The sequence below is a fragment of the Mya arenaria genome, chromosome 14, assembly GCF_026914265.1.
Source record: "Mya arenaria isolate MELC-2E11 chromosome 14, ASM2691426v1".
NCBI lineage: Eukaryota > Metazoa > Mollusca > Bivalvia > Myida > Myidae > Mya > Mya arenaria.
Genome location: NC_069135.1, coordinates 38,076,835 through 38,098,399, shown reverse-complemented (window position 1 = coordinate 38,098,399; position 21,565 = coordinate 38,076,835). Strand labels below are relative to the sequence as shown.

Here is a 21,565-nt window from a genome sequence, read left to right as displayed (position 1 = left end):
CGTGGGTCCTGCTGTAGTGGCGGGCGACGCCTGAGGAGTAGACATGAGCGTCAGGTCTGGTGTGCAAGTGGCCGTGGGTCCTGCTGTAGTGGCGGGTGACGCCTGAAGAGTAGACATTAGCGTCAAGTCTGATGTGCATGTGGCCGTGGGTCCTGCTGTAGTGGCGAGCGACGCCTGAGGAGTAGACATGAGCGTCAGGTCTGGAGTGCAAGTGGCCGTGGGTCCTGGTGTAGTGGCGGGCGATGCCTGAGGAGTAGACATGGGCGTCAGGTCTGGTGAGCAAGTGGCCGTGGGTCCCGCTGTAGTGGCGGGCGACGCCTGAGGAGTAGACATGAGAGTCAGGTATGGTGTGCAAGTGGTCGTAGTTCCTGTTGTAGTGGCGGGCAACGCCTGAGGAGTAGACATGAGCGTCAGGTCTGGCGTGCAAGTGGTCGTAGGTCCTGCTGTAGTGGCGGGCGACGCCTGAGAAGTAAAAATGAGCGTCAGGTCTGGTGTGCAAGTGGCCGTGGGTTCTGCTGTAGTGGCGGGTGTTGCCTGAAGAGTAAACATGAGCGTCCGGTCTGGTGTGCATATGGCCGTGGGTTCTGCTGTAGTGGCGAGCGTTGCCTGAGGAGTAAACATGAGCGTCCGGTCTGATGTGCATGTGGCCGTGGGTCCCGCTGTAGTGGCGGGCGACGCTTGAGGAGTAGAAATGAGCGTCAGGTCTGGTGTGCATGTCGCCGTAGGTCCTGCTTTAATGGCGAGCGACGCCTAAGGAGTAGGCATGAGCATCAGGTCTGGTGTGCAAGAGGGTCGGGGTCCTGTTGTAGTGGCGGGCGTCGCCTGAGGGGTAGACACAAGCGTCAGATCTGGTGTGCAACTGGTTCTGGGTCCGGCTGTAGTTGCAGGCGTCGCCTGAGGATTAGACATGAGCGTCAGGTCTGGTGTGCAAGTGGCCGTAGGATGCTGTAGTGGCGGGCTTCGCCTGAGGGGTAGACATGAGCGTCAGGTCTGGTGTGCAATAGGGTCTTGGTCCTCCTGTAGTGGCGGGCTTCGCCTGAGGGGTGGACATGAGGGTCAGGTCTGGTGTGCAAGAGGGTCTTGGTCCTGCTGTAGTTGCGGGCTTCGCCTGAGGGGTAGACATAAGCGTCAGTTCTGGTGTGCAAGAGGGTTTTGGTCCTGCTGTAGATACGGGCGACGCCTGAGGAGTAGACATGAGCGTCAGGTCTGGTGTGCAAGAGGGTCGGGGTCCTGCTGTTGTGGCGGGCTTCGCCTGAGGGGTAGACATGAGCGTCAGGCCTGGTGTGCAAGTGGCCGTAGGCCCTGTTGTAGTGATGGGCGTCGCTTTAGGAGTAGACATAAACGTCAGGACTGGTGTGCAAGTTGTTCTGGACCATGTTGTAGGGGCGGGCGTCGACTTATGGGTAGACATTGGCGTCGGGTCTGGTGCACTAGATGACGTGGGCCTTGCTGTAGTGGCGGGTGTCTCCTTAGAAATAAACATGGGCGTCCGGTCTGGTGTGCAAGTGGGTCTGTGTCCTGTTTTAATTGCGGGCGTCTCCTGAGGAGTATACATGCACGTCGGTTCTGGTGTGCAAGTGGACATTGGCCCAGTTGTAGTGGTAGGCATCTCCCTATAAGTATACGTGGTCGTCGGTTCTAGTGCGCATGTTGAAGTGGGCCCTGTTGTAGCGGCGGGCGTTGCCTTAGGAGTAGACATGGGCGTCGGATCTGGTGTGCAAGTTTTTCTGGACCCTGTTGTAGTGGCCGGCGTCGTTTGAGAGTATACGTTGGTGTCGGGTCTGGTCCCCAGGTTGTCGTGGGTCCTGGTGTAGTGACGGGCGTTTCCTCAGAAGTAGGCGTGGGCATCGGGTCTGGTTCGCAGGTGGATCTGGGCCCCATTGTTGTGTCGGGGGTCGCATTAGTGGTATACCTGGGCGTCAGGTCTGGTGTGCAAGTGGGTCTGGGCCCCGTTTTTGTGGCGGGCGTCGCCTTAGGAGTAGACATGGGCGTCGGGTCTGGAGCGCATGTGGACGTGGGCCCCGTTGAAGTGGCGGGCGTCGCCTCAGGGGAGACATGCGCGTTAGGTCTGGTGTGCAAGTGTGTCTGAGACCCGTTGTAGTGGCGGGTTCGCCTAAGAAGTAGACATGGTCGTCCGGTCTGGTGGTCTGGTGTGCAAGTGGGTCTGGGCCCCGTTATAGTGGCGGGCGTCGCCTCAGGGGTAGACATTGACGTCAGGTCTGATGTGCAAGTGGACGTGGGCCCCGTTGTAGTGGCGGGCGTCGCCTCTGGGGTAGATATGGGCGTCAGGTCCGGTGTGCAAGTGGGTCTGGGCCCTGATTTAGAAGCGGGCGTCTCCTGAGGAGTAAACATGGTGAAGTGGCGTGCGTCTCCCTAGGAATATACGTGCACGTCGGTTCTGATGTGCAAGTGGACGTGGGCCCCGTTGTTGTGGCGGGCATCGCCTGAGGAGTAGACATGGGCCTCAGGTCTGGTGTGCAAGTGGCGGTAGGTCCTGTTTTAGTAGCGGGCGTCGCCTTATAAGTACACGTGAGTGTCAGGTCTGGTGTGTATGTGGCCGTAGGCCTGCTGCAGTGGCGGGCGTCGCCTTAGAAGTACACTTGGGCGTCAGTCTGGTGTGCAGGTGATGGTGGACCCTATTGAAGTGGCAGGCGTCGACTGAGTAGAAGAAGTGGGCATCAACTCTAAAAACGGAGGTATCAAGCAACATAGAACAGGCGGGGGCATTTAACGTAACATAAACATAATGAACATGATAATAATATTATTTTAAATGATCGTGTTTTACAAGACGATAAATTTTAAATGCGGGCAGCCACTCGTGTACCTGCTTTAAAGTCTTACGTTTCTCTAGTATGCGGACAGATGTCGAGTGTGGGTGAGACGCATGGGTTGTCTCAGGGTCCGATGCAAACAGGTTTGTACACGAGGTCTAGGGGTTGTCTCAGGGTCCGACGCAAAGAGGACCATGGTTTGTCTCAGGGTCCAATGCGAACAGGTTTGTACACGAGGAACAGGGGATGTCTCAGGGTCCGACGCAAACAGGTTTGTACACGAGGACAAACGTCCTCTCCACTGAAATATGATTTTTTATCGTTGACGTATAGTAGGAATCTATAGTCGAGAGCACATGTTAGCCACTGAGTTTAATGTTTTCAACCAGAATGTTATTTGATACGCATAAATATGTTATTATTACTATATCTGTATGTAAATACATGAAAAAATGTTGTATAACAGTTTTGCGATTTGACATATGCACCTTTCCATGATTGATGCAGCTATTCGAATTACACATTGGTGTCAGCGAAGATAGGTCGTGCAAGATCATCTACATATTTGCACACTTAGTTCTTGTTTACAATTTCTACACCAGTTCATGTTTCCTTTTTTACAAGTTCAACACCCGTTTAGACACCAGTCCTTTATTTCACAATGTTTACGTTACCTCATATAAACCTTCGCTATATACCAGGCAAAATATGTATAAGACGGAGGTTTCAGTTACGGGTGGAATTTCAGGTAACGGTAGGAATATCAGGTTAAGACGGGAGTTTCAGTTACGGACGGAATTTCAGGCTACGGGTGGAATATCCGATTAAGACGGGAGCATGAGTTACGGGTGGAATTTTACAAAGGCTGAAATTCAAATTAAGACGGGAGTTTTACTGGCGGAATTTCAAAAACAATCATTAAAAAAAATATTATAATTCCCAGTTAAAAATTATTACACCATCAATGTAATTTTTTTTTATAAATATATATTTTGTACTGTGTACTTTTAATCAAAAATTACAACAAAGGTTTAAAGGAACTGATGTTCCATTTTTTTGTCTGCGGAGAACGCCGCTGATCGGTTTATCACGCTCGTACGAGAAATACATTGTAACTGCTGATCTTAATTCAGATTTGTTTAATTGTAATCCCAGAGACTCTCCGTTATGTAGTCACTGTATTGCTGAAAAAATGCAAAACGTGAACTTGTCTTATTGGTACGTATACGTGAACTTGTCTAATTGGTACGGGTACGTATATGTGAACTTGTCTAATTGGTACGTATATGTGAACTTGTCTTATTGGTACGCATATGTAACCTTTCTAATTGGTACGAATACGTGAACTTGTCTAATTGGTACGTATACGTGAACTTGTCTACTTTGTACGAATACGTAAACTTGTCTAATTGGTACGTATACGTGAACTAATCTAATTTGTACGTATACGTTAACTTGTCTATAACTGGTACGTATACCTGAACTTGTCAAATTGGTACGCATATGTGAACTTGTCTAATTGGTTCGTGATCTTGTCTCATTGACATGGAATCATGTTCGAATGACATAGTATTATGTCCTGACGACATGGTAATATGTCCTAAGACATCGTAATGTGTCCTAGGGACATGGTAATATGTCCTAACGAAATGGTAATATGTCCTAACGACATGGTGTTATGTCCTTACGACATGGTATTATATCCTAACGACAAGTTAATGCGATAAAATATATTAATTTTAATGCATTATCATGTTTAACTCTTACCTTAAATGATACACACAAAAAGTATATCATTTGTATTCAGATAAAAATATCAGCCTCCATAAAAAAATGTTTTATACATACGTGGCCACAAATCCCCAGTAAAAAGAGCCAACAAATCGCTAATTTTATATTTGTACCTAAATGACGTATGTATGTTTGCATGCTATTTATTAAATAAATAAAGTTTAAACTAAATAATGTGCATGTTTTGGTCTTAATCATTAAAGTCATATGAGAAAAACACAATTATGCTGCATACTAATAAATGAATTATTTTTGGCATCAACCTGGAGTGTGCGCCTTTAAAAGTTTAAGGATAAATACCATTTGTACATCGACATCAGATTTCAAACCATCTTGGAGCAATGCTTCCTTTATCGACGCACCAGAATGATCTGCAATGGACACAATTAAACTATAATTGATATGACCAGAATTTATTATTAACAAATACAACAAAGCGAATACATTAAATAAACGTGAAATCGAACACCCTTTGGCTCGAAGTTCTACGGACAGGGGAAAATACCTCGAGCCGCATATATATCACAAATACATCAAATACAATATGAGTATTATTTTTTTAAATAATAGAACTTCGGCCTAAATATACTTTTGGTTCGAGTTTACCGGCCATATTCTTACGAAATAGGCGCCGACCCTTCCTAACAAATAAGCACAAATTCTTACGTTTTTATTGTCTGTCGGTTAAAGCATAGTGTTTTCTATGAATGTGTGTGTGTGTGTGTGTGTGTGTGTGTGTGTGTGTGTGTGTGTGTGTGTGTGTGTGTGTGCTTGTGTGTGTGCGTGCATGCGTGTGTGCGTACGTGCGTGCGTGCCGTGAGTGCGTGCGTGTATGTGTGTTTTAAAAAGCTTTATACTTAAGATTGCTTTTAAGCCATTCCTCAATAGTTACAATAATGTTCTTACATAAAGCCGTATAATAAAACAGTACCTACCCTCTCTAATTGTTTATATTCGACAAGATGTAATCCTAACCACACAAAAGTTTTTCTTGGCTTTACTTGGATGGAAGTGAAAAATAAATAACACTGCACTACATCCATTAATCAACAATGCCCGGGGAATATCACCGTTTCAAGACACTGTCATCAATATTATCATACCTCTAGATAAGGAAATACTTTATCATGGCAGGTTGATTAAACTTCATAACTTAAAATCACAAAGCCCATTTTAAGCTTATATTGAGAAATCCAATGCATTGTTAAATCGTTAATAATAGAATGAAAACAACAGGGACAAGCCCAGGAGTCGAACATTCAAAAATAAACCGTGTTTAGAGCCACTAATTATGTTGACCTTAGTAATGTCCACTTAAAGGGGATGCTACAATTGCAAGATAAAATATTGTCAAAAAGTTACATATAATTTATATTGTTGTGTACAACGAATTGAGTTTTACTTTCTGATGTATCACTGATTTTGGGACCATCTGGTGTCTAGTCCTTTTAAAGTGATGTTGATTAGATTCACTACAGATGTCGATAATGCATAACACACGTTTAAACGTCATCTTACCTTCAATGCTGACATTTCTGACAAATTATAATGGAAGTATTATAGTTGTCACAACTCTTCCCAAAATATACCAGAACGTCTTTGATTGAAACGTGTTAAAACCAAAACAGAATAGTTAACACCAATATTTGTGATAACGATAATTTATCTATGCGGTTGTGCATGATATGATGATTGATTTGATGATCATAAACTGTATATGCTTTAACAGTCGAACCCTTTTGGCTCGAACTCGCTCAGCTCGGATTTCTGGTTGGCTCGAACATACCCGCTTGACTCGAATTTTCCGAGGCTTTGTGTATTTTCACCGGTCCCTTGAAGTTCGAGCTAACGGGGTTGGACTGTGTCCAAATAAATGTTCTTCTCTGTAATCTCGAGCAGAATGTCAAAGCGTTTTGAACATTGGTGTTTTATAGGTTGAATAAGACGCAAATTTAAAATCAAGCATTTTATAATAGATTGATGCCAATCAAAAGTAAAAAATTGTCATTGTTGGTCACGTGAATAAACGACATCCGAAACAATCTAAAAAAAAGATATGTTTCAGTGTTAGATCGTTATATATTTCACTTTTATTATAGTCAGCACCAAATGGTATATTTCGCGAGTGGCGAAGTCACTAGAATAATATTTACTTTTGGTGTTCACGAGGTGAAATATATGCGTGTGCTGTATATGAAAAACGCGTTGAGTGTCGGTATTCGATTTTTTTTCTGTAATGAAATATTTAAGCGATTACATTTATTGTATTCTCAAATATACGCACGTTCTCGGTGTTTTCACAGTCGGCAAATTCTTAACTGGCATTCAATATTGAAGAGGTACAAAGTCTTCGACATCTATATTATCAAGGTGCATCTTCTAGTATGGCCTTGATTTCCAATTATATCGATAATTGACATGGGTATATGCGCTAATTGGCATGTCCTATCACTAGTGTCATAAACCGTGTGACGTAGCCGAGCGCGTGGAAATTATGCAGACGATGTAGGACGATCCGGTTTCGGATTCTTTTTTTTAAAATGAAAAACCACGAATACCCACGAAAATGTAAATCTTCGGAAAACCACGAAATTTCATGCCAACGAATATAAATGATTTCACAGTAGCCAAACTGGAAGAACTAAATTTAAAGTAAACATTATACATACCACTTTATTCACATATGAGAAGAAAATCCACAAAAATACAAACAAAATCCACGTTCCAAATTTCAAAGTAATTGTAATTAAATTTGAGTGTTTGAATTGCCTATGCATACTTGTCAGATCAAATCTACGCCTATGTGTACTGATTAATGCAACCATTTTTTTAAATAATCTTTTTTCGGACATTTAGATTTATCAGTTGTTTACCACGTACCGTTCCTTTCTTAAATACGCGAGTATGTCGTTTTTTACCAATATAGTCAATAAAATAATGAATTTTGGAAATTGTTCGTTCTAATTTCATGTGAGTAAGAAGATTCTAAAATTAGGAAACTGACTTAAGTAAGAAATGACTTTATGATGTTTTATTAATACCGCCCCAGGGGTGGTATTCAATATTGGTCTTAATTGGGTCTTAAAACGATGTGGCTAATCGGATTGCTCGGTATAAATAACGGACCTATACAGTGAATCAAGTCAATGATATATGACCATAAGATCGACTTAAATTGCATATTGAATACCATCACATTACATGTACGTTCGAAAATTAATGGTTTAAGGCTGAAAGAAGCATTACTCACGCTTTAAGAATAATGATTTTCTTCGGCATAATACATAATTTATTTTTAACGTAAAAAAGTGTAAATTGAGCTTTCTACAGTAGTATAATTACCGTTGTTCAGATATTCACGCAAAAATTGGTTTATTCCAGGAAAAAAAAAAATAAGTGGTCAAAACGGTCAATCTGTGAGAGTGAAGCTTTAAAAAAATGATAAAAATAAAAATAAAAGGTTGTATATTTCAGGATTTAAAAAAAAATAATAGAATAATCAAATATTGTAAATTTGAAATGGCATAAGCCAAAATACTGCGTCGCACCTAAACATACACACTATAAATTGTCCGTAATCATGTGTCTCTTCCTAAAATCATGTGTCTCTTCCTGAAAGCATGTGTCTCTTCATGAAAGCATGTGTACCCTCCTGAAATCATTTGTCCGTTTCTAAAATCATGTGTTCCTTCCTGAAACCATGTGTCCTTCCAGTAACCATGTGTCCTTCCCAGAAACTATGTGTCCCTTCCTGAAATAATGCGTCCCCTCATGAAATCATGTGTCCCTTCCGCAAATCATCTGTTCCTTCCTGAAATAATATGTCCGTTCCTGAAAGAAGGTGTCTCTTCCTGAAACCATTTTTCCCTTCCTGAAAACATGTGTACCTTCTTGAAATCATCTGTTCCTTCCTGAAATAATATGTCCCTTCCTGAAAGGAGGTGTATCTTCCTGAAATCAACTGTCCCTTTCTGAAATCATATGTCCCTTCCTGAAATAATATGTCCCTTCCTGAAAGGAGGTGTCGCCTCCTGAAATCATGTGTCCCTTCCTGAAATCACCTGTCTCTTCCTAAAATCATATTTCCCTTCCTGAAATAATATGTCCCTTACCGAAAGGAGGTGTCTCTTCCTGAAATCATGTGCCTCTTCCTGAAACCATCTGTCCCTTCCTGAAATAATCTGTCTCTTCCTGAAATCATATGTTACTTCCTGAAATAATATGTCCCTTCCTGAAAGGAGGGTCTTTTCCTGAAATCATGTGTCCGTTCCTGAATTCACCTGTCCCTTCTTGAAATCACCCGTCCCTTCCTGAAATCACCTGTCCGTACCTGAAATCACCTGTGCCTTCCTTCCTGAAATCATGTGTCCTTTCCTGAAATCACCTGTCCCTTCCTGAAATGACCTGTCCCTTCCTGAAATCACCTGTGCCTTCCTTACTGAAATCACCTGTCCCTTCATGAAATTACCTGTCCCTTCCTGAAATCATGTGTCCCTTCCTGAAACTATGCATCCTTTTCTGAAATCATGTATCCCTTAATGAAATCATGTGTCCCTTCCTGAAATAATATGTCCCTTCCTGAAAGGAGGTGTCTCTTCCTGAAATCATGTGTCCCTTCCTGAAATCACCTGTCCCCTCCAGTAACCATGTGTCCCTCCCAGAAACTTTGTATCCATTTCTGAAATCATGTGTCCCTTATTTCAATCTTGTGTCCCTTCCTGAAAATATGTGTCTCTTCCTGAACTCATGTGTCCCTTCCTGAAATCATGTGTCCTTTCCTGAAATAATATGTCCCTTCCTGAAAGGAGGTGTCTCTTCCTGAATTTTTTTGTCCCTTCCTGAAATCATGTGTCCCTTCCTGAAATCATATGTCCCTTCCTGAAATCACCTGTCCCCTCCAGTAACCATGTGTCCCTCCCAGAAACTTTGTATCTCTTTCTGAAATCATCTGTCCCTTATTAAAATCTTTTGTCCCTTCCTGAAAATATGTGTCTCTTCCTAAACTCATGTGTCCCTTCCTGAAATCATCTGTTCCTTCCTGAAATAATATGTCCCTTTCTGAAAGGAGGTGTCTCTTCCTGATTTTTTTGTCCCTTCCTGAAATCATCTTTTCCTTTTTGAAATCTTATGTCCCTTCATCAAATGGTTCTTATTGAAAAATTTGTCCCCTCCTGAAATGATGTGTCCATTCCTTAAATCATATGTTCCTACATGAAAGCAGGTGTCCCTTCCTGAAATCCGGTGTCCCTTCCTGAAAGCAGGTCTATCATCCTCAAATCAGGTGTCCCTTCCTGAAATCAGGTGTCCTTTCCTGTAATCAATTGTCCCTTCCTGAAATCACCTGTCTCTTCCTGAAATCAGGTGTTCATTCCTGAAATCACTTGTCCCTTTCTGAAATTTGGTGTTCATTCCTAAAATTATGTGTCCCATCATGAAATCATGTGTCCCTTACTGAAATCACTTGTCCTTTCCTGAAATCACCTGTCCCTTCCTGAAATCAACTGTCCCTTAATGAAATCACTTGTCCCTTCCTGAAATCATGTGTCCCTTCCTGAAATCAACTGTCCCTTACTGAAATCACCTGTCCCTTCCTGAAATCATGTGTCCCTTCCTGAAATCAACTGTCCCTTACTGAAATCACCTGTCCCTTCTGAAATCATGTGTCCCTTCATGAAATCATGTGTCCCTTACTGAAATCACCTGTTCCTTCATGGAATCATGTGTCCCTTCCTCGAATCATGTGTCCCTTACTGAAATCACCTGTCCCTTCATGGAATCATGTGTCCCTTGCTGAAATTACCTGTCCCTTCCTGAAATCATGTGTCCCTTCCTGAAATCATGTGTCCCTTACTGAAATCACCTGTCCCTTCATGGAATCATGTGTCACTTGCTGAAATTACCTGTCCCTTCCTGAAATCACCTGTCCCTTCCTGAAATCATGTGTCCCTTACTGAAATCACCTGTCCCTTCATGGAATCATGTGTCCCTTGCTGAAATTACCTGTCCCTTCCTGAAATCATGTGTCCCTTCCTGAAATCAACTGTCCCTTACTGAAATCACCTGTCCCTTCCTGAAATCATGTGTCCCTTACTGAAATCACCAGTCCCTTACTGAAATCACCTGTCCCTTCCTGAAATCATGTGTCCCTTCCTGAAATCATATGTCCCTTCCTGAAATAATATGTCCCTTCCCGAAAGGAGGTGTCTCCTCCTGAAATCATGTGACCCTTCCTGAAATCACCTGTCCCTTCCTGAAATCATGTGTCCCTTCCTGAAATCATCTCTCCCTTCCTGAAAGCAAGTATCTCCTTTATAAATCAGATGTCTTTTCCTGAAATCAGGTCTCCCTTCCTGAAATCACCTGTCCCTTCCGGAAATCAGGTGTCCTTTTCTGAAATCAAATGTTTCTTCCTGAAATCATGTGTCCCATCCTGAAATCAGGTATTCCTTAATGAAATCACGGCCAGGTGACCACATATTAATTAGGTATCATTTCAAGGGAAGTTATGTGTACAGAACGAATAATATATACACATAAGACGTATTAAACATAATTTTACAACTAAGCTTTGTGGATGTTAAAAATTGATTATAAATTATAGCACCATTGGCCAGCTTCTGTTTTTGGTTGTCCGGTTAGCGCAGTGGTCAGCGCCCTCGCTTCTAACCAAGGCGACCCGGGTTTGATTCCCGGCTTAGGCGCATGTGAGTTTGGTATGTTGCCACCAAGTCGAACAAGTAGGTTTTCCCCGGGTAAGCCGGTTTCCCCTACAACACAAGACCACACTCTCGCGTTACATCGTGCACCTACCATTTCTGTGTATCAGCAGTCGCATTCAAGCTAAAACTGACGATTTATATGTGGAATGAAGGTCTCAATCTGACCGAGATTGTCGATGTCTGAACACGATAGATGCAAGTTTCAGTCCAACGGAGACTGTCGATGTTTATTATGGGATGTAAGTCTTAAACTAACCGAGATTGTCAAAATTACATGTGTGATGAAAGGCTCAATCTAACCGAGACTGACGATATTAAGCAAGGGAAATAGGTCTCAAACTAACTGAGACTGTCCATAAAATACGTGTTAATGTGATGTTAGTCTCAATATAACCGAGTCTGACCTTGGTGCAAATGGGATGTACGTCTGAATCTTACGGCGACTGTCGATGTTACACGTTAGATGTAAGTCACAATCAAACCGGTATGTTAATGATTTACTAATAAGTGGGATGTAAGCTCATATCAATTGAGACGGTTGATGTTAAATCTGAGATGTTAGTCTCAGTCTAACCAAGACTGTCGATGTTAAACCTGAGAAGAAAGTCTCAGTCTAATCAAGACTGTCAATGCAAAACATGATATGTTAGTCTAAATCTAACTGAGACTGGCGATGTTATACGTGAGATGTATGGCTGAATCTAACCGAGGCAGTTGATGTTATACGTGAGATGTATGTCTGAATCTAACCGAGGCAGTTGATGTTATACGTGAGATGTATGGCTGAATCTAACCGAGGCAGTTGATGTTATACGTGAGATGTATGTCTGAATCTAACCGAGGCAGTTGATGTTATACGTGAGATGTATGTCTGAATCTAACCGAGACTGTCGATGTTATACGTGAGATGTACGTCTGACTCTTACACAGACTGTCGATGTTATACGTAATATTTATGTTTTGCTTTTTGTTTCTTGAAAGTCCATCCTTCAAAATTAATTTCAGTATACGTTCAAAATCGAGTATGCATTCTTTAAAAGATGATTTTATTATGTTTCACGTTAACCCTTTCACCGACATTGAATTATGAGATTGTTTTTTATGTTTCTATTGCAATTCACTTGACTTTGTGTATATTATGCAAGTAAATTTTCATGACGTTCCATTTGAATAAATCAAAATGGTGGTGTTCTGTAAGTTATAAATGCCAACGTATTTATTGATGCAAAAACGAGTTTGATAAAGCGTTTATTCGCCTCTCTTTTAATGAGTATACAAAACGCGAATAGCATAATAAAAATAATACGTTTCTATGTTTGTTAATAGGTAATATATATATACACACGAAAATTGAACATTCTACATTCATCAAATAAAACATGTATGATATTAATATTTCACAGTTTGTGGGATATAGATTGTCCCAAATATGATCAAATAAAAGTATTCACAAGGTGCTTTTGGATTTCTATCATATAACTTATAGCCAGCGGTCTAAACAAAACAATTATATATGACAAAACTGTAATATACTTTGCAACAATAAGAAAGATCCCAGTTCGATAGTACCAAATCAAACATTGTTTTTAGTTTTAATTTAACTTGATAACAAGAAGTGTGTCTTTTTTTCCACCAACAATCAGAGAGGAAGTGCGGCTGCTGAAGAATAAATTTCGCGATCCGCCAGTTGCCAGAGTGGCTAACTTCTTCTTTCCGTCTTTGTCAACCTGCAACACTGTGTCGGAGTCCCAGCAGCAGACGAACACGTGTCCAGCAGGTGTCACGTGTACTCCGGTAGGTCCTTTCATGTCAGGGTCAGTGAGTAAGGCCAGCTTGTTACCGTTGTTGTCTAGGGTGATCAGTTGATGTTTACTGTAGTTTGTGATGTAGATTGTCTTCCCGTCGTTACTGATGGCAAATTTCCCCACCGTGCCACAAGACTTGCCCTCGTACAGCATCTTCACCTTCTGTCCCGACATCGTGTAGACGTACAGGGCGGTAAAGGAGGAGATGTAAAGCTGGCCACCATGATGAGCTGCGGCATAACAGGCATGGGTGAAGCTTAACTTCCTCGTAGTTATTAATTTCCCTTTCGTAGCATTAATGAAATAAAGTACACTATCAACACAAACGGCCACTTCATTTCCGTCAATGTGGCACACGTCCAATGAATCCCCCGGGACATCACAGCGGTCGAGCATCCTGTACTCCTTGTCCAGGAGCTTCACTTTACAATTGTTAAAGTCTGCTATGACAAAATCTCCACTAGGCATTTCACACACGCCCCAGATAATACATTGACATTTGTCGTTCCTCATCTTCACGTTGTACTCCTTGTACTCTGCAACACTGAATACGTGGTTTGGATCGAAAAGGGAATCTTTTCGCGTCGATCCAAAAGTCTTTATCGAAGATAAAAGTTCTTCGATAAGATAATTGGCTTGGAATGTCACATTGTAACACTCAATGACTGATATGCCACGAAGATGATCGTTTGCTTGAGAAATCATGTCCTGGCTCTTTCTGTACGCAATATATGATTTTGACTCGCTTGATTTTGCTTTGGTTTGAAAAGCGGCAATCATGTTTTGCAGTTCGATAGTCTTTTTATCACAAGTTTCGATATCTTTCTTTATATATTTTTCAAGTTTAGCTATCATTCCGTCCAAGTCCTGTAAAGTTGTCTTCTCAATCTTATCAAGAATTCCGTTGATCGTTTTACGTATGGTTTTAATTTCATCAGAAATGGCTGTCCGCGTCTTTTTCAGAGATGTCGTATTTTTTATTCTTGCTTCTTTCATCAGCTCCAATTGCTTTTCAAGTTCAGCTATCTTCTTTGGAATTTGTTGAAAATCAATATTTCTCTGAATACCTTTTGCTACATCTGGAACGGGATGGATTTTGGAGCATTGTCTGAAACAAAGAAGTTGTGAAACAGTTGTTATCAGATCTGCATAAACTGTATATGACCTTGCTTATGTGGGACAATGTTATAGAAAATGATTAAACATTTGACGCAATTACGTATAGATTAGTTACCGTTTTGTGTTTTAAAGGCGCACAATATAGGTTGACGCAATTACGTATAGATTAGTTACCGTTTTGTGTCTTAAAGGCGCACAATATAGGTTGATGCAATAACGTATAGATTAGTTACCGTTTTGTGTCTTAAAGGCGCACTATATAGGTTGATGCAAAAATGATTTTCTTTTAATTTTTAATGTATTATTATGGTTTATTCATTTGACTTGATTGATCAAAACCGAAAAAAAATATTTGTGTACAGATTCAGTGATTTTTTTTTAAACTGGAGAATTTGTGGCCACATAGCTATTAATTGAAATCACCATTTGCATGTTCAAAGACTAATCTTTTTGTAAAATGTACACAATCAGTCAAATAAGTAACAAATAATAATTTATAGAAACAATAAAATATTTTTGCATCAACCTATGTTGTGCGCCCTTATATTGACGATTTCTTCCTTCAAACCTGTGGTCCACGGCGACACACGAATAACAGCAAAGGCGCATAATATAGGATGACGCGAACAATGCATGCTAATGTTTAACTCATTTTATATTTAAACGATCAAAACCAAAAAAGGCATATGATGTGTATATGGATAGAAAATATTAATGATATTTTGTACTTTTTAATCTGGGGAATTTGTGGCCACGTAGCAATAATTGAAAAATGTCATATACATACATTGTAGTTGATATATATTTTTATATATTCACAAATCGAAAGCTTTGTTTTGTTTAAAATTCAAATGAGTTAAACTTTATAATAAATAAAATATAAAAATAGTTTGCATTATCCTGATGTTGTGCGCCTTTAAATTGCCATATTTCTAACATACCTGTGGTCCACGGCGACGCACACATGACAACACAGCTGGTCATGGTCACCACATACCAGCTTCAGTGCCTCCCCGGGATGCATCCCGCATCTCTCCAAGTCGTCCACCACCCCTGGGGCTGCCTCCCATTTCATCACGTCCTTCCGTCCGAGTACCGCATGCTTCTGATATAATCCATTATGTTTTGAAATACAGTTTTGGCAGTAATATTTTGTGCATTGAGTACAATAATGGTGAGCTTCGGTGTTAAATCCGTTCTCTTCACAAGGAGAGCAGGTAAAATCATGGATGAAGTCACAGCCCCTCTGAATGGATGATTCAAAATTAGATGCCATTTTCACTTTTGTGATTAAAAATGACTCACAAACTAGTTCAAACAGTCAGTTTCTGTTTATTTTGTAACTAGGAAGTTAATTATTTTGCACTGAGCTGATACGAAGAAAACCAATATTTCGATCAACTTAACACTGGCATAAAACACGATATCACACTGATAAGCGTAGTAAAACCGTGCTAAATTTTCAATAACTTTTCAAACACAAAAATGTTTTTAAATGTGCCGTAATTAATTCCTGTGTCAACTTTTCGAATAGTTAAGTGGGCCTTCCCACGATCCCGAGTTTGCCGAAGACTGCCGAGTTGTAACGATTGTCTATTCCGAGCTTACCGGAGATGGCCGAATAGTTGTAGGAAGTACATTTCCTGTTTATTTTGTAGCGAATTGACCCCTTTCCACGAACAATAACACTGAGGTCTAGTTCCTCTCGAACCTTAACACCATCTATGGGAAGATATTGATGATTCAAAATTAGATTCCATTTTCTCTCTTGAGTTTAAAAAGATTCACGAACTATATCAAATATATGTTTATTCAGCTACGTTTGTTTATTTTGTTACAAGGAAGTAAATTGTTTTGTACTGATACGAAGAAACTACAAATTACAATTAATGTCACACTGACATATTACACAATATCCAAATGATAAGCCTTGTTACAACCTTGCTTAATTAACACTATTGTTCTTCAAATCCAAACCACAATTATGCCGAGATTGTGTCCCGTATTAATTTCAATAGAAGTTTACGACTTCTGGTTTAGTAGGCGTTTCTACACTCGAAATGCGCAACGAAATAAGTATATGCCGAGCTTGTAGAAGGCTGCCGAAAAGTCACGATTGCCTATCCCGGGACATTCGGAAATCCTCGGACATTTTCAATCGGGTGTAAGCCGATACTTCTATAGAAGTTGTTTGTAAGGTTTAAGATTATAAGTATCTTCTGAGAGTGTAAAATATGTTCATCCCGACCCGAGCGTAGGGTGTTTTGCGGAAACGAGGTTTACCGAGTTCCCCGGAACACCCTGCGCGAGGGGTGGGATGAACCTATCTTGACACGAGCGGCTATGGTAGATGCTTATTCTCCCACCTCAGTTAAACAAAAATAAGTAAAAGCTATGTTTTATTAAATAAATGTGTATGGATATCCGATAATTCGTGGTCGTCATGGATATGCGCGCAGTGATTCAGTTTATGTTAATAATCAAATCAGTCTTTGAATAGTTCTGAGGAGAGTGAAGCATTTTTTGAAAGGTGCGTGAAAACTTTTTTATAGAAATATTTGAAGCGAGAAATAATTAATTGGCATTCTAAATATTGCCACAAGAGAAGGTTTCTATGATGCCACAGACGACAGTATTCAACAAGGAAGGTAATTACAATGTGATGACCATTAACAAGGAGTTCCGTACGGGTTCTTGTGTTATCTTTGCCCGTGGGCTAGATAAAAAATTCTAGCATGGTTAAATTTTTGGATCTACTTATCTGAGGTGGGAGAAACTAGTATCTATTAAGTGTAGATATTAATGTGTATTTTGAATATATTTAAGTTTATATTAATGTGTTTTTTTGGTTAAATTGAAACTACTGCTCGATCAACTTGCAGCGTAATTCAATGACTTTGTAAACTGCACACATACATCCGAAGTTGTTTTAGACAGGGGTTGTGCGAGTAAAAATTAGTAAAATAGATATATGTTACGGTGTACTACATATATAACTTACAGTATCAGAAGTGATATTTTTATTCTGAGAGTGGATTTAAAAGTATCATATGTAGAGGATATTTTCTGGTATATGAGTTACAGGACTGGTGTGCAAGAGGACGAAGGCCTTGCTGTAGTGACGGGTGCCGCCTTAAGGGTAGACATAGACGTTGGGTCTGGTGTGTAAGAGGACGTTGGCCTTGCTGTAGTGACGGGTGTCGCCTTAAGGGTAGACATAGACGGCGGGTCTGGTGTGCAAGTGGACGTGGGCCTTGCTGTAGCGACGGGTGCCGCCTTAGGGGTAGACATAGACGGCGGATCTGGGGTGTAAATGGACGTGGGCCTTGCTGTAGTGACGGGTGCCGCCTTAAGGGTAGACATGGACGGCGGGTCTGGTGTGTAAGAGCACGTGGGCCCTGCTGTAGTGACGGGTGCCGCTTTAAGGGTAGACATGGACGGCGGTTCTTGTGTGCAAGTGGACGTTGGCCTTGCTGTAATGACGGGTGCCGCCTTAAGGGTAGTCATGGACGGCGGGTCTGGTGTGCAAGAGCACTTGGGCACTGCTGTAGTGACGGGTGCCGCCTTAAGGGTAGACATGGACGGTGGGTCTGGTGTGTAAGTGGACGTGGGCCTTGCTGTAGTGACGGGTGCAGCCTTAAGGGTAGACATGGACGGCGGGTCTGGTGTGCAAGTGGACGTTGGCCTTGCTGTAGTGACGGGTGCCGCATTAAGGGTAGACATGGACGGCGGGTCTGGTGTGGAGGTTGACGTTGGCCTTGGTGTAGTGACGGGTTTCGCCTTAGGGGTAGACATAGACGGTGGGTCTGGTGTGCAAGTGGACGTGGGCCTTGCTGTAGTGACGGGTGCCGCCTTAAGGGTAGACATAGACGGCGGGTTTGGTGTGTAAGAGGACGTGGGCCTTGCTGTAGTGACGGGTGCCGCCTTAAGGGTAGACATAGACGACGGGTCTGGTGTGTAAGAGGACGTTGGCCTTGCTGTAGTGACGGGTGCCGCCTTAAGGGTAGACATGGACGGCGGGTCTGGTGTGCAAGTGGACGTGGGCCTTGCTGTAGTGACGGGTGCCGCCTTAAGGGTAGACATAGACGGCGGATCTGGGGTGTAAGTGGACGAGGGCCTTGCCGTAGTGACGGGTGCCGCCTTAAGGGGTAGACATAGACGGCGGGTCTGGTGTATTAGTGGACGTTGGTCTTGCTGTAGTGACAGGTGCAGCATTAAGGGTAGACATGGGCGGCGGGTCTGGTGTGTAAGAGCACGTGGGCCCTGCTGTAGTGACGGGTGCCGCATTAAGGGTAGACATAGACGACGGGTCTGGTGTGCAAGAGGACGTGGGCCTTGCTGTAGAAACGGGTGCCGCCTTAAGGGTAGACATAGACGGCGGTTCTGGTGTGCAAGAGGACGTGGGCCTTGCTGTAGTTACGGGTGCCGCATTAAGGGTAGACATGGACGGCGAGTCTGGTGTGCAAATGGGCGTGGGTCCTGCTGTAGTGTTGGGTGCCGCCTTAAGGGTAGACATAGACGGCGGGTCTGGTGTGCAAGTGGACGTGGGTCCTGCTGTAGTGACATGTGCCGCCTTAAGGGTAGACATAGACGGCGGGTCTGGTGTACAAGTGGACGTTTTCCTTGCTGTAGTTACGGTTGCTTCCTTAGGGGTAGACATGTTCGGCGGGTCTGGTGTGCAAGTAGACGTGGGCCTTGCTGTCGCGACTGGTCTAAACCCTGTTGTAGTGGCGGGTGTCGGTTTTAATGTGCACGTTGACGTGGTCTCTGCGTAGTGGCGTGCGTCTTCTTAGATGTAGGTCTGGTGCGCAAGTGGATCTGGGCCCCGTTGTTGTGTCGGGCGTAGCCTGAGGAGTAGACATGAGCGTCGGATCTGGTGCGGTAGGGGACGTTGGCCCTGGTGTAGTGACGGGCATCTTATAAGAAGTAGACGTGGGCGTCGGGTCTGGTGCGTAAGTGTATCTGGGTCTTGCTTTAGTGACGGGCGTCGCCTTAGGGGTACACATGGGCGGCGGGTCTGGTGTGCAAGTGGGTCTGGGCCCTGTTGTTGTGGCGGGCGTCGACTGAGGTGTAGACATGGTGTAGTGGCGGGCGTCTCCTAAGAAGTATACGTGGACGTCGGCTCTGGTGTGCAAATGGTCGTGGGCCTTGTTGTAGCGGTTGGCGTCTCCTTAGAAGTATACGTGGACGTCGGTTCGAGTGCGCATGTTGACGTTGGCCCTGTTGTAGGTGCGGGCGTTGCCTTAGAAGGAGACATGGGCCTCAGGTCTGGTTCGCAAGTATATCTGGACCCTCCTGTAGTGACTAGCGTCTTCTTTGGAGTAGACATGACCGTCCGGTCTGGTGCGCAATTGGATCTGGACCCTTCTGTAGCGGCGGCCGTCACCTTAGACGTATACGTGGCCGTCCGCTCTGTGTGCAAATGGACGTGTGATTTGTTGTAGTGGCGGAGTCGCCTTAGAAGTAGACGTGGGCGTCCGGTCTGATGTGCAAGTGGGCTCTGGCCCTGCTGTAGTGACGGGGTCGCCTTAGAAGTAGACGTGGGCGTCCGGTCTGGTGTGCAAGTGGGCTCTGGCCCTGCTGTATTGACGGGGTCGCCTTATAAGTAGACGTGGGCATCCGGTCTAATGCGCAAGTGGGCTCTTGCCCTGCTGTAGTGACGGGGTCGCCTTAGAAGTAGACGTGGGCATCCGGTCTAATGCGCAAGTGGGCTCTGGCCCTGCTGTAGTGACGGGGACGCCTTAGAAGTAGACGTGGGCATCCGGTCTAATGCGCAAGTGGGCTCTGGCCCTGCTGTAGTGACGGGGACGCCTTAGAAGTAGACGTGGGCATCCGGTCTAATGCGCAAGTGGGCTCTGGCCCTGCTGTAGTGACGGGGTCGCCTTAGAAGTAGACGTGGGCATCCGGTCTAATGCGCAAGTGGGCTCTTGCCCTGCTGTAGTGACGGGGTCGCCTTAGAAGTAGACGTGGGCATCCGGTCTAATGCGCAAGTGGGCTCTGGCCCTGCTGTAGTGACGGGGACGCCTTAGAAGTAGACGTGGGCATCCTGTCTAATGCGCAAGTGGGCTCTGGCCCTGCTGTAGTGACGGGGTCGCCTTAGAAGTAGACGTGGGCATCCGGTCTCATGCGCAAGTGGGCTCTTGCCCTGCTGTAGTGACGGGGTCGCCTTAGAAGTAGACGTGGGCATCCGGTCTAATGCGCAAGTGGGCTCTTGCCCTGCTGTAGTGACGGGGACGCCTTAGAAGTAGACGTGGGCATCCGGTCTAATGCGCAAGTGGGCTCTTGCCCTGCTGTAGTGACGGGGACGCCTTAGAAGTAGACGTGGGCATCCGGTCTAATGCGCAAGTGGGCTCTTGCCCTGCTGTAGTGACGGGGTCGCCTTAGAAGTAGACGTGGGCATCCGGTCTAATGCGCAAGTGGGCTCTTGCCCTGCTGTAGTGACGGGGACGCCTAGGAAGTAGATATGCGTCAGGTCTGGTGTGCAAGTGGACGTGGGCCCCAATGTTGTGGCGGGCGTCGCCTAAGGAGTAGATATGGGCGTCGGGTCTGATGCGCAAGTGAACGTGGGTCTAGTGAAGTGGCGGTCGTCGACTGAGTAGATGAAGTGGGCGTCAACTATTAAAACGGAGTTATCACGTAACATAAAACAGGGGGGTGGCATTTAATGTAACATAAACATAATGAACATGATAATACATGTTAGTAATATTATTTTAAATTATAGTTAACAGACATTATGTTTTACAAGATGGTAAATTTCAAATGACGCTGTAGCCACTAATGTACCTCCATTAAAGTCTTATGTTTTTCTAGTATGCGGAAAGTTTGATTTTTCCTATCAATTAAAGGATTTTGGAAAGGGCCGTAACTGATGTAAGAATATGTCCTGATCCCAAAGCTCGTGATATTTACTGATAAGAGTGATTGTCCGTCGTCCGTCCGTCGTCATTATTTTCTTCAAACATTTTCACATCGAAACCACTGGGACAATCTCAACCAAACTTCACAGGAATGTTCCCTGTGTTGTCCTCTGCCAGATTCATTCAAAAAAAGTGGTTCCATGCAAGACTCTTGTTAACATGGTAACCGAAAGGACAACTTTGAAAATCTTCTTAAACCGCTGGCCTGATTTCAAAATAAGTTAACAGTAAAGACTAAAGTTGACACTATCAAATTCCTTCACCCATGTTGATTCGTAGAAAACATGGCCGCCATGGGGCGGAGCTACTTATATATATATATTTAAGGAAAACTTTGAAAATATTTCTAGATTTTTAAGATAATTATACAGAAATGAATGTTCCATATGTGACCCTATATTAAATTCCTTATAAATTATAAGACACAACTACCAAGG

General features: G+C 43.4%; 6 protein-coding genes across 6 annotated transcripts; all 6 read right to left on the bottom strand.

Annotated features, from left to right (window-relative positions):
- Positions 1 to 901: 901 nt before the first annotated feature.
- Positions 902 to 1,609, bottom strand: LOC128216084 (mucin-2-like). The gene has a single exon (XM_052922675.1). The coding sequence runs from the start codon at positions 1,607 to 1,609 to the stop codon at positions 902 to 904; it is 708 nt and encodes a 235-aa protein (XP_052778635.1).
- A 29-nt stretch (positions 1,610 to 1,638) lies between these two features.
- LOC128216082 (putative uncharacterized protein DDB_G0290521) lies at positions 1,639 to 2,352 on the bottom strand. Its single transcript, XM_052922673.1, has one exon. It carries the CDS (start codon positions 2,350 to 2,352, stop codon positions 1,639 to 1,641), a length of 714 nt encoding a protein of 237 aa, XP_052778633.1.
- A 10,177-nt stretch (positions 2,353 to 12,529) lies between these two features.
- LOC128217136 (uncharacterized) lies at positions 12,530 to 16,235 on the bottom strand. Its single transcript, XM_052924050.1, has 3 exons — positions 16,149 to 16,235; positions 15,150 to 15,930; positions 12,530 to 14,197 (listed from the first exon to the last, which is right to left on the bottom strand). The coding sequence occupies exons 2-3, from the start codon at positions 15,482 to 15,484 to the stop codon at positions 12,877 to 12,879; spliced, it is 1,656 nt and encodes a 551-aa protein (XP_052780010.1). The 5' UTR covers positions 15,485 to 15,930; positions 16,149 to 16,235; the 3' UTR covers positions 12,530 to 12,876.
- Positions 16,236 to 17,286: 1,051 nt separating this feature from the next.
- LOC128216081 (mucin-2-like) lies at positions 17,287 to 18,291 on the bottom strand. The gene has a single exon (XM_052922672.1). The coding sequence runs from the start codon at positions 18,289 to 18,291 to the stop codon at positions 17,287 to 17,289; it is 1,005 nt and encodes a 334-aa protein (XP_052778632.1).
- A 629-nt stretch (positions 18,292 to 18,920) lies between these two features.
- Positions 18,921 to 19,286, bottom strand: LOC128216080 (beta-mannanase/endoglucanase A-like). Its single transcript, XM_052922671.1, has one exon. The coding sequence runs from the start codon at positions 19,284 to 19,286 to the stop codon at positions 18,921 to 18,923; it is 366 nt and encodes a 121-aa protein (XP_052778631.1).
- Positions 19,287 to 19,306: 20 nt separating this feature from the next.
- Positions 19,307 to 21,000, bottom strand: LOC128216078 (G8 domain-containing protein DDB_G0286311-like). The gene is made up of 3 exons (XM_052922670.1): positions 20,995 to 21,000; positions 20,566 to 20,728; positions 19,307 to 19,806 (listed from the first exon to the last, which is right to left on the bottom strand). The coding sequence occupies exons 1-3, from the start codon at positions 20,998 to 21,000 to the stop codon at positions 19,307 to 19,309; spliced, it is 669 nt and encodes a 222-aa protein (XP_052778630.1).
- Between the last annotated feature and the right edge of the window lie 565 nt (positions 21,001 to 21,565).